Here is a 12,957-nt window from a genome sequence, read left to right as displayed (position 1 = left end):
TATACTATAGAATTGTTTTTATAAATTCAAATTTTCCTCCTTCTGCAAAAAGAGGTATCTAAAATCTAGAAAGATTGATGCAGAAAAAAGTGCTGAACAGTTGCAGGGCAATGTGATTGATTATTTTTCCTTCTGGAAAGCACATTTGTCCTAGAGCAGGGGTCTGCAAACAGCGGCTCATTAAGGACTCATGCGGCTCCTGACCTTAATTGATTGACCCCATTTGATGGTAAATAAATGGCTCATTTAGTTTTTTTTAAACTTTGATTCACACTAATACTTTCTTATAATTACAATTAACAACTTTTTTGCAAAAATGTTTTAAATGTTGGTGTGTGTCTCTGTCTTGTTTTTCATTATATTGGCATTTGAGTAACAGCATTGTGTCTCAAGATATTGCGTTTTTGACTAACTTTTAAAAAATGGCTGCTCTTGTAATTACGGTTGCCAATCCCTGTCCCGAGTGTACTTCAATCAGCTGTTGTTCTGCTTCCCCAGTGCTCCGATTCTCTCTTCTAATTCCAGTTCAGTCTTGCACTACTGATTTTTAATCTCATTTCCTTCTGGGCTATCTTTAATTTTAAATGGGTTGTAGGAACCAAAATTAAAGGAAGGGTTATTGCATCACAGCACGGAAGGAGTTGTTGCTCTACTTCTCTGGAGCTGTAGTGTTTAGATCATAATGTTTTTATCTGCCTTCAGCCCAGGCTCCTGCTGCTGATTTAAAATTAAATAACCCCAGCAAAATAGCTCCCACTGTATCTGAGACTGGAGATCGAATGTAGAGTTGCCATTCAAATGTTAGCTGTAAGAGTGGATTGTATATAACACAAATATTTACCTTTTGTTATTATAAGTAGTTGTATTAGATTTATGGTTGTGTAAATTTCAGTCGCTGACAGACAATTTCTTCTTTTGCCTGATTTAATTTCATATGTTAACCATACATTATACAGGTTTTTGTTCAACTGACAGTTCCACCAGTACTTAATCCATTGTATTTGTTATCAAATCCCAATAGGGCATACTGATGATTCTTGCTAGAGTCTGTCTGGAATGTTGTCTTTGCAGCAAAGAGTATATTTTATAGCCCATCATACAAATCTGCTGCTGGTTTAACTGCTAATACAAGTGATGGATCTGTATTAGAAACATGGTGATTTTGTTGCTTCTGGCTTCATAAGGCCTTTGGCCTTAACAGCATTATAAATCAATTGCGAAATATATGGGTTCCCTGTATAGAGCTTCCATTAATTGCCAAAGCTAATGCAAGATTTAAAAAATAAATTATCTGCAGCATATCTCATTGCTGAGGGATTCCTGTGCAGCTGAATGCTGCTTGGATAGGGGGGAGAGAAGCAGGAAGTTTCAGTCACATGGGCTAGCAGCTGCATTACTTCCTTTTGTCATACCTTCCATCTCTATTTGTAAAATCTTGCTGCAATGTAAATGAGATCATTTTAGCAGGAGTTTGGGAACTCATCTGTAGAAAAGCTTGAAACTGTGATCTATTCTGCAAATATACCCATAGACTTTCATGCAGAACATATAGAGCTTAATTCTACAAAGAAATCATTTTCAAATATGTTAAGTCATATGTTATTGTAGAATACTAAAGTTTCATTTTTTTATTGCACTGGCTTTTTCATCATAACAGAAAGTTCCTTTTGAGAATTATAATGGTAACTTGCAACTTCCACCTCCAGAGTGTTACTGCCAGCTGATTGCTGAGATTAGGGGCAAATGATAGAAATGACCTGACATATGAGTTCTCTCCACTGTCCAGCATTAGCATCAGATGCCACTGAACTGAAATGTCACATTGCAAAGCGGCGCAGTGGTTAGCACTGCAGCCTCACAGCTCCAGCAACCCAGGTTCGGTTCTGGGTACTGCCTGTACGGAGTTTGCAAGTTCTCCCTGTGACTGCGTGGGTTTCCGCCGAGTGCTCCAGTTTTCTCCCACAGCCAAAGACTTGCAGCTTGATGGGTAAATTGGCCATTGTAAATTGCCCCGAGGGTAGGTAGGTGGTAGGAGAATTGAGGGAAGGTGGGGATGTGGTAGAGAATATGGGATTAATGTAGGATTATTATAAATGGGTGGTTAATGGTCGGCACAGAAATGGTGGGCCAAAGGGCCTGTTTCAGTGCTGTATCTCTCTATGACTCTATAAAGCTAATAATGAGTCTGCAGGTGGATTTGTTGCAATGAAGGACTCCTACACATAGACATGTGGATTAATTGTGACTCAGTCTGCAAAATGTGCGAGATGAAATGACTTGCATGGTGTTTGTGGCTTGGCTGCTTTTTAATAAGTGTAATAACTGAAGGCCACATTTCCTATGAATAGAGATGTCTTAAATACTGGTGCTCTAAACTGTTGGAATTTATGATTGCAGTATGTTTTATTGGATTTGAGACATACTAAGAAATGTGAAGATTGTAAATTTATGTATAGTCTTTGTATAGTCACTTGGTAGTACAGAACTTGAGTATTGCTGGAAAAAAGAGACATACTGTCAAAGTTTTTCGTCTTACACTCATCAGTACAGACACAAGAATGCCAAATTTCAAAGGTAGCAACAATTTATATTGCATGACAAAAGGGTGCTGATTGAATTACACTAACAACCAATTTAAGATTATCAGTCGGGCTCGCAATGTGGCTCACGAATGCTTGCTAGAAGCTACATATATTCATACATAGGAACCTGTCCTCTGCAGGCAAAAGGAACATGTCCAGGAGTTGAGCCTTTTTTGAATTAAACAAAAGCGTGGGGGGCAATAGTTCCCTGGTGCATTCTCCAGGGCAACTCCTCAACCAAACTTGCCACCAATCAGCATCCTTTTCTCATGCAGTATAAATTGTTGCTCCCTTAGAAATTTGGCATCCGTGCATCTGTCCTGATAAGACAAAAAGCTTCAACAGCATGTATCTTTTCTCAGCAATAATCTTTAAATCATGAAGTTCTAGAATAACGGGCTCATATATCATTTATACTTTGTGAAATTTTGATGTCATGTTTTACAATCATGGTACATTGAGATTGTTACAACTGGAGGCTGGAAGCAGAAACATTAATTTACTTGAAGATTGAGGTGAAGACTAGCCATTCTACTTTCCGGGATTTTCATTCCTTTTATAACTACTTATTATTTTTGATTTCCTTCTTTAAGGCTCTTGTTTACCGTTTCACTCAAACATTGCACTCTGATGCAGCTGGAGCTATTTTATCTACGGCCACCAACTGGGATGAAATTGAAATTCAAGAGGAAACAGAAGCTGGAAATAGTGTTACTTCCAAAATTCGTCTTCCTGTACAGGTTTGAAGGATGATTTTTTTACGTTGGAACTCTATAAATCACTTTTCTGTATTAAAAAAACATAACTGATATAATTAATTGCTGACAGTCTTCCTTAATACCTGATCATTGTTTGAAATTTTTCCTTTTATTCTGGTAAAACTTCCATTTATTTTGTCTGATGGTTTTACCAGTAAGGTGGAGAGGTTAGTTCAACAAGGGATACACCCCCTGCAACCACTACCCCTACCCCCCCCCCCCCCCCCTCCACGACCCCTCAAACTGTGTATGCTTTTCAGCTCCTCCATTTATACGTGCTGCACTAATTGTAGGACTGCTGTTAGGGTATTTTCCAAACTACTCAAATTTGTTGCCGGTGTGGGGTGGTGGAGTTGAGGGCGGCAGGGTGAATGGTGGGGTGTGGTGATGGTAACTACTCATATTCGTGTGACGAATTACAATTTTTTAAATTCTTTCATGGGATGTGGGTGTCACTGGCAAGGCCAGCATTTGTTGCCCATCCCCAGTTGCCCCTGAAAAGGTGGTGGTGAGCTGCCTTCTTGAACTGCTGCAGTCCATCTGTTATGGGTACACCCATAGTGCTGTTAGGGAGGGAGTTCCAGGATTTTGATTGTCATAAAGATTTTGCTCCACGTATGACAAAGTTAATCCAGAAATTTTCACAAGGATAACCTTTAGCACAGGCTTCCAACACTGTTGAATTGAGTTATTTATCTTGATAAAACTCAGAAAAGATGTTAACCCATAACACACTTTGTTTTGCACCATTGTTGGCCTAGGATTTGGAATTGTTGCAGAAAGCAGCATGAGGTGTAGAATGTTCATTCGTTCACGTGTGCATAATTATTCCTACTGTTATTTATAGTAAAGTACAACTGTTACTTGACTGCTGATGGAATTTGCTGGGCTATTTCTGAGGCAATAAAAGTAGTGCTCATAGTAATGTGAAACCACAGATGTCTGTAATCTAATCTATCAGTACTGTAGATGTGGTGAGACCATAAACCCTGACTATATACAATACAGAATTGAAATGTAGAATTGTATGGATAATTACAACACAGCTATTGAAACATTGACTCTGAGGATAATTGTTAATGGAATTGGAACTTCATTTTTAGAAGGCTCCTTTTGCATATTTGTACTGATTTGTTGCTTGGAAAAAATGGGGCCCTGATGTGAATAAGATAGTCCAGAAATGTGAGTTCTTTTACAGTACATCACATGCATTTTTTAATGTGCGTGATCAGTATGCCTTACTGATGGACACCAATTCCATCCAGCCAGGCTTTTTTCTTTCTCCTGTGAATCCTGCTGATTACTGGTGTGATTTTTATTAAGTAAAGTCATAAGAACATAAGAAATAGGAGCAGGAGTAGGCCATTCAGCCCCTCAAGCCTGCCCCGCCATTCAATAAGATCATGGCTGATCTGTCCCAGTCCTCAACTTCTCTTTCAGGCCTGCTCTGCATAACCCTCGACTCCCCGAGATTTCAAAAATCTATCTACCTCCTCCTTAAATACATTTAGTGACCTAGCCTCCACAACTCTGAGGCAGAGAATTCCAGAGATTCACCACCCTCAGAAGAAATTCCTTCGCATCTCTGTTTTAAATGTGTGCCCCCTTATTCTGTAATTATGTCCCGAAGTTCGAGATTCCCCCACTAGTGGAAACATCTTCTCAACATCTACCCTGTCGAGCCCCCTTAAAATCTTATATGTTTCTATAAGTTCACCTCTCATTCTTCCAAACTCCAATGAATAAAGGCCTAACCTGTTTAGCCGCTCTTGATAAGACAGCCCCTTCATCCCAGGAATCAGCCTAGTGAACCTTTTCTGAACTGCCTCCAATGCTAGTATTTCCTTCTTTAAATATGGGTACCAAAACTGTACGCAGTACTCCAGGTGTGGCCTCACCAACAACCTGTTCAGTTGTAACAGGACTTCCCTATTTTTAAACTCTAACCCCCTAGCAATAAAGGCCAAAATTCCATTTGTCTTCCTAATTACTTGCTGCACCTGCATGTTAACCTTTTGTGTTTCATGCACAAGAACACCCAGATCCCTCTGTACTGCAGTATTTTGTAGTCTTTCTCCATTTAAATAATTTGCCTTTTTTATTCTTCCTACCAAAATGGATTACCTCACACTTTCCCACATTGAACACCATCTGCCAAATTTTTGCCCACTCACTTAACTTATCTATATCCCTTTGCAGATTCTTTGTGTCCTCATCACAACATGCCTTCCCACCTATTTTTGTATCGTCAGCAAATTTGGATACACTACACTCTGTCCCTTCCTCTAAGTCATTAGTGTAGATAGAAAATAGCTGAGGCCCTAGGACCGATCCTTGTGGCACCCCACTAGTTATGGCTTTCCAACCTGAAAAAGACCCATTGATCCCGACTCTCTACCTTCTGCATGTTAGGCAATCCTCAATCCATGCCAACACATTACCCCCAATACCCTGAGCTCCTATTTTGTGCAATAGCCTTTTTATGTGGCACCTTATCAAACGCGTTCTGAAAATCCAAATACACAACATCTACTGGTTCCCCTTTATCCACTCTGCTTGTTATATCCTCAAAGAACTTCAACAAATTTGTCAAACATGATTTCCCTTTCATAAAACCATGTTGACTCTGTTTGATTGCATTATGTTTTTCTAAATGTCCTGCTATTTCTTCCTTAATAATGGACTCCAGCATTTTCCCAATGACTGATAAACTAACTGATCTATAGTTTCCTGCTTTCTGTCTCCCTCCTTTCTTGAATAGGGGTGTCACATTAGCGGTTTTCCAATCCGTTGGTACCCTACCAGAATCCAGTGAGTTTTGGTATATCATGACCAATGCCTCCACTATCTCTGCAATCACTTCTTTTAAAACCCTTGGGTACAGGCCATCAGGTCCTGGCGACTTGTCTGCCTTTAGTCCCATCAGTTTGTCCAGCGCCTTTTCCTTTGTGATGGAGATTGTTACAAGTTCCTCCCTCCCATTTACACCTTGTTCATCTATTATTGTTGGGATGTTTATGGTGTCCGCCACCGTGAAGATTGATGCAAAATATTGGTTTAAATTATCTGCCATTTCCCTGTTCCCTGTTATTAATTCCCCATTCACATCCTCTAATGGCCCCACACTTACTTTAGCTACTCTGTTCCTTTTAATATACCCATAGAAGCTCTTACTGTTTGTTTTTATATTTCTTGCCAATTTACTGTCAGAATCAATTTTCTCCCTCTATTATAATAAAAGCAAAATACTGCAGATGTTGGAAATCTGAAATAAAAACAAGAAATGCTGGAACCACTCAGCAGGTCTGGCAGCGTCTGTGGAAAGCGAAGCAGCGTTAACATTTCGGGTCAGTGACCCTTCTTCGGAACACCCTTCCGAAGAAGGGTCACCTACCCGAAACATTAACTCTGCTTCTCTTTCCACAGATGCTGCCAGACCTGCTGAGTGGTACCAGCATTTCTTGTTCTCCCTCTATTAGTTTTTTAGTCACCTGCTGCTGGTTTCTAAAAAAACTTCCCAATCCTCTGGCCTACCACTTGTTTTCACCGCATTGTACGCCTTTGCTTTTGATTTGATACTTTCCTTAACTTCCTTTGTTATCCATGGGTGGTTTATCGTTCTCTTCGAGTCCTTCCTTCTGACTGGAATAAATGTTTGCTAAGTGATGTGAAATATCTGCTTAAAAGCCACTGCTCATCTACTGACTTCCCCTGTCGTCTATCTTCCCAGCCCGCTTTAGACAACTCTTTGTTCATACTTCTGTAATTGCCCTTGTTTAAGTTGAAGACACTGGTTTGAGACCTGAGTTGCTCACCCTCAAACTGAATTTGAAATTCTACCATGTTATGATCGCTCCCCCCTAAAGGATCCTTAACTATGAGATCTCTTATTAATCCTACCTCATTATACAATACCAAATCTAAAATAGCCTGTTCCCTGGTAGGTTCTGCAACATATTGCTCTAAGTAACAATCCCTGAGGCACTCTACAAATTAGTCTTCAATGCTACCCTTGCCAGTTTGATTTGTCCAGTCAATATGCAGATTAAAATCACCCATGATAATTGCAGTGCCCTTCTTACACGCCTCCATTATTTTCTTTTTAATATCTTGTCCTTCAGAGAGGCAACTCTTCGGGGGCCTATAGACCACTCCCACCCGTGATTTCTTTCCCTTGCTATTCCTTATTTCCACCCAAACTGATTCTACATCACGATCTATTACACATATATAATTACTCACAACTGCACTGATCCCTTCCTTTAATAGCAAAGCTACCCCACCGCCTTTTCCTTTCTGCCTATTCTTCCGGAACGTTGAATATCCTTGAACATTTAGATTCCAGTCCTGGTCATCCTGCAACCATGTCTTGGAGAAAGCTATCAAATCATATTCATTTATTTCTATCTGTGCCGTCAGCTCTTCTATCTAGTTACAAATGCGACATGCATTCAGATAAAGAGCCTTAAGCTTTGACTTTTTACCATTTATACCTACTCTGTTTCTAATTTCTGCTGTACACTTGTGCTTGTATTCTCTCTCCCTTCCTGTCCCTCTCTGATTAATGTATGTTCCTTCACTACCCTGCACCTCTGCTCTCTCGTTACTTTTCGATTTTTTAAACTTCCTTTCAGTTGAACCCCCCCCCCCCCCCCCCCCACTATTTAGTTTAAAGCCTTATCTACAACCCTAGTTATACGATTCGCCAGGCCCAGCATGGTTCAAGTGAAGCCCATCCCAACGGAACAGCTCTTTCTTTCTCCAGTACTGGTGCCAGTGTCCCATGAATCGGAACCCATTTCTCCCACACCAATCTTTGAGCCACACATTTACCTCTCTAATCTTATTTACCCTATGCCAATTAGCACGTGGCTCAGGTAGTAATCCGGGATTATTACCTTTGTGGTTCTGCTTTTTGATTTGGCCCCGAGTTGCTCATAGTCCCTCAGCAGAACCTCTTTTCTAGTGCTACCTATGTCGTTGGTACCTACGTAGACCACGACAACTGGATCTATTCCCTCCCACTCTAAGTTCCTCTCCAGCCCAGAAGAGATGTCCTTAACCTTGGCACCAGCTAGGCAACACAGCTTTCGGGACTCTATCTTTGCTGCAGAGAATAGTATCTATTCCCTTAACTATGCTATCCCCTACTACAACTACATTGCTCTTTTCTCCCCCCACTTGAATGGCATTCTGAACCATGGTGCTGTGGTCAGTTGGCTCATCCTCCCTGCAGCCTGTGCCCTTGTCCACACTGGGAGCAAGAACCTCATACCTATTGATTAAGGGCACTGGCTGAGGCTCCTCCAAAGCTAAATTCTAGATCCCCATACCTGCCTCACTCGCAGTCACACCCTCCTGTCCCTGATAACGGGTCAAGATTGGATGTAATTAATCTAAGGGGTGTGACTGTCTCCTGAAACACAGTGTCCAGGTAACTCTTCCCCCTCCCTGATGTGTCGCAGTGTCCGCAGCTCGGATTCCAGCTCATCAACTCTGAGCCAAAGTTCTTTGAGCAGCCAACACTTGCTGCAGATGTGGTCACCGTGGATCACACTAGCGTCCACCAGCTCCCACATACTACAGCTGCAACACATCGCCTGCCCAGCCAACTCTATTCTATTTAATTAATTAATTTGGATCACAGTATTTAAGAGAAAAAAAACTATTTAAGTGTACTCTTAACCTGTAATGACATCGCCTGATTTAAATTACAGGTTAAAATAAAAAAATAAGGAAAAAACAACAAGAGACACGGAAGAAGGAAAGAAATACCCACCAGTCACTTACCAGCCCTCCTGTGACGTCACACTTCGATTTTTGCTGGTCAAGTAGGTCCATAGAGTAGGAAAAGGAGAGTTGGGCACGTGAACATATATTTTTTTCACTCGACCAACCGTAACTCCATAATGCCCAAGAGGTTAATGTGGGGAGGCTTTTCCAAAACAGTTGGATAGGTGGACAGAATACAAGAAATGGCTTCATGTCTTGTCGGTGGCCCCTCATGCTCTTCCAGCGTAAACCTCACTCTCGATTATAGCCTTTCTTGTCTTTGGGCCCGATTTTGCAGTGGTAATGAAGAAGAAACTGTTGGCGTTTGCCATCATTACTCCACTGAAACTGACAGCAACTTTGGGAATCCATACATGCATAGATTAACGCTGAAATCAGTGATTCTATGCTGCTGTAGACTGTTCTTTTGGGCCTCCTTATCTCGAGAGACAATGGATACACGCCTGGAGGTGGTCAGTGGTTTGTGAAGCAGCGCCTGGAGTGGCTATAAAGGCCAATACTGGAGTGACAGGCTCTTCCACAGGTGCTGCAGAGAAATTTGTTTGTCAGGGCTGTTGCACAGTTGGCTTTCCCCTTGCGCCTCTGTCTTTTTTCCTGCCAACTACTAAGTCTCTTCGACTCGCCACAATTTAGCCCTGTCTTTATGGCTGCCCGCCAGCTCTGGCGAATGCTGGCAACTGACTCCCACGACTTGTGATCAATGTCACACGATTTCATGTCGCGTTTGCAGACGTCTTTATAGCGGAGATATGGACGGCCGGTGGGTCTGATACCAGTGACGAGCTCGCTGTACAATGTGTCTTTGGGGATCCTGCCATCTTCCATGCGGCTCACATGGCCAAGCCATCTCAAGCGCCGCTGACTCAGTAGTGTGTATAAGCTGGGGGTGTTGGCCGCTTCAAGGACTTCTGTGTTGGAGATATAGTCCTGCCACCTGATGCCAAGTATTCTCCGAAGGCAGCGAAGATGGAATGAATTGAGACGTCGCTCTTGGCTGGCATACGTTGTCCAGGCCTCGCTGCCGTAGAGCAAGGTACTGAGGACACAGGCTTGATACACTCGGACTTTTGTGTTCCGTGTCAGTGCGCCATTTTCCCACACTCTCTTGGCCAGTCTGGACATAGCAGTGGAAGCCTTACCCATGCGCTTGTTAATTTCTGCATCTAGAGACAGGTTACTGGTGATAGTTGAGCCTAGGTAGGTGAACTCTTGAACCACTTCCAGAGCGTGGTCGCCAATATTGATGGATGGAGCATTTCTGACATCCTGCCCCATGCTGTTCGTTTTCTTGAGGCTGATGGTTAGGCCAAATTCATTGCAGGCAGACGCAAACCTGTCGATGAGACTCTGCAGGCACTCTTCAGTGTGAGACGTTAAAGCAGCATCGTCAGCAAAGAGGAGTTCTCTGATGAGGACTTTCCGTACTTTGGACTTCGCTCTTAGACGGGCAAGGTTGAACAACCTGCCCCCTGATCTTGTGTGGAGGAAAATTCCTTCTTCAGAGGATTTGAACGCATGTGAAAGCAGCAGGGAGAAGAAAATCCCAAAAAGTGTGGGTGCGAGAACACAGCCCTGTTTCACACCACTCAGGATAGGAAAGGGCTCTGATGAGGAGCCACCATGTTGAATTGTGCCTTTCATATTGTCATGGAATGAGGTGATGATACTTAGTAGCTTTGGTGGACATCCGATCTTTTCTAGTAGTCTGAAGAGACCACGTCTGTTGACGAGGTCAAAGGCTTTGGTGAGATCAATGAAAGCAATGTAGAGGGGCATCTGTTGTTCACGGCATTTCTCCTGTATCTGACGAAGGGAGAACAGCATGTCAATGGTCGATCTCTCTGCACGAAAGCCACACTGTGCCTCAGGGTAGACGTGCTCGGCCAGCTTCTGGAGCCTGTTCAGAGCGACTCGAGCAAAGACTTTCCCCACTATGCTGAGCAGGGAGATTCCACGGTAGTTGTTGCAGGTTGTAGTTGTAGACTGTAATCCCTAAGCAATCAGCAAATTGATGAAAACTTCCACTTTTATGTTAGTCTCGCTGCAAAGAACCTTTGAAAAATTTACATCTTATTGGATTTTTTTTAAAGGCATGAAACTTGTAAATGTTGATGTTCAGAGGGACTTGGATGTGCTCATATAAGGTACATGGAAAATTAGCATGCAGGTACAGAAAGCAATTAGGAAGGCAAATGGCATGGCCTTAATTACAAGGGGATTGGAGTACAATGATAAGCCTTGCTACAATTGTACAGGGCTTTGGTGAGACCACACCTGGAATATTGTATGCAGTTTTGGTCTCCATATTTAAGGATAAGGAGATGATCATTTAGGACTGAGATGAGGAGCAATTTTTTCACTCAAAGGGTTGTGAATCCTTGGAATTCTCTACCCCAGAGGGTTGTGGATGCTCCATCATTGAATATATTTAAGGCCAAGATAGACAGATTGTTGGTCTCAGGGAATCAAGGGATATGGGGAGCGATGCGGAGTTGAATCCTAAGATCAGCCATGATCGTATCGAATGGCGCAGCAGGCTTGACGGGCTGTTTGGTCTACTCCTCCTATTTCTTCTATTCTTGTCAGTGAATTGACAGAAACTTTCACTTTTACACTGTTGGTCTTGCTGTAAAAACCTTCGCAAAATTTACATCTTATTGAATGAGGTGTAACTAGGCTTTAAATGGTGTATGAAGTCCATAATTGCTGCTAAAAACTCACTGGTTCTGAAAAGCCAATTTTATATTTGTGGAATATCCCATTTCTCCATATTTTAATTTTTTAGAAGTTATTTTAGCTTCTATCTTAATCCATTACTCATTTATCTCGCTATTTGAAAATGTAAATTAAAAGTGAAGGATAATCTGCTTTTAATTTCCTAGTTTGCTGTCTATGAGAATACTTAAATGTGATTGGCTGCTTACCCTGCTTGCTGACATCACTGCTGCTGGATGCCTGGAAATCCCCTTCACTTGGTGCCAGATTTAAACTGCTATTGGGAAAGGGAAAATCCACACTACAGAGATTGCTACATCTTTGTGGACAGTTTTCTCTGAAGTCCGCCGCCACAGTTTAATTGTTTTAACTTTGTTAATATCCTTAACAGTCTTATCTAAGAGATGATCTTAGAAGAAGATGATTCCTTGATGAGCTGTGTTACACCACTGTTTTGTTGAATGATAATTTTCTTTGGTCCACTGGCTGGAGATCTGAATTTCTATTTTTTTTAAAAGACGTTTTTAAGGCAAGCTGCCAGCAAAGTCATCCTTTCAGCTTAAGATGATCACCTAATTTGCAACACTGTATCCTACACTGCAATGCCTATGAATCACAAACAAGAATCTTAAATTTAAGCTAATTACGAAGCTATGAGGGGAGAACTGGCTAAGGTTAATTGGGTAAATAGACTGGAAGGTATGGCGGTAAATGAACAGTGGAAAACATTTAAAGAAACAATTTAAAGGGTTCATCAAAAGTACATTCTGTTCAAAAACAAAAACTCATCAAGAAAGACCCCTCCACGGCTCACTCAGAAAGTTAGGGAGAGTATTAGATTAAAAGGAGAGGCTTATAATATTGCAAAAAATAGTAGCAAGTCCGAGGATTAGGTGTGTTTTAGAAACCAGCAAAGGGCCACCAAAAAGTTGATGAAAAGGGAAAAAATAGAATGAGAGTAAACTAGCCAGCAATCTAAAAACCGATTGTAAGAGCTTTTATAAGTACATAAAAAGGAAGAGAGTAGCTAAAGTAGATGTTGGTCCCTTAGAGGCAGAGACAGGAGAAATCATCAAGTGAAATGAGGAAATGGCAGAGGCATTGAACAA

At 41.6% G+C, this 12,957-nt stretch overlaps 1 protein-coding gene across 5 annotated transcripts in view; it reads left to right on the top strand.

Annotated features, from left to right (window-relative positions):
* Positions 1 to 12,957, top strand: part of cog1 (component of oligomeric golgi complex 1) — a 55,839-nt gene that overhangs the window by 29,737 nt on the left and 13,145 nt on the right. For all 5 annotated transcript variants that reach the window (XM_068058342.1, XM_068058340.1, XM_068058341.1 and 2 more), the window contains exon 8: positions 3,176 to 3,322. In XM_068058342.1, the coding sequence (XP_067914443.1) occupies positions 3,176 to 3,322 (147 nt within the window). The remainder of the gene's footprint in view (positions 1 to 3,175; positions 3,323 to 12,957) is intronic.

The sequence above is a fragment of the Heterodontus francisci genome, chromosome 26 (genome assembly GCF_036365525.1).
Source record: "Heterodontus francisci isolate sHetFra1 chromosome 26, sHetFra1.hap1, whole genome shotgun sequence".
Classification (NCBI taxonomy): domain Eukaryota; kingdom Metazoa; phylum Chordata; class Chondrichthyes; order Heterodontiformes; family Heterodontidae; genus Heterodontus; species Heterodontus francisci.
This window is presented reverse-complemented; position numbering and strand designations above follow the sequence as displayed.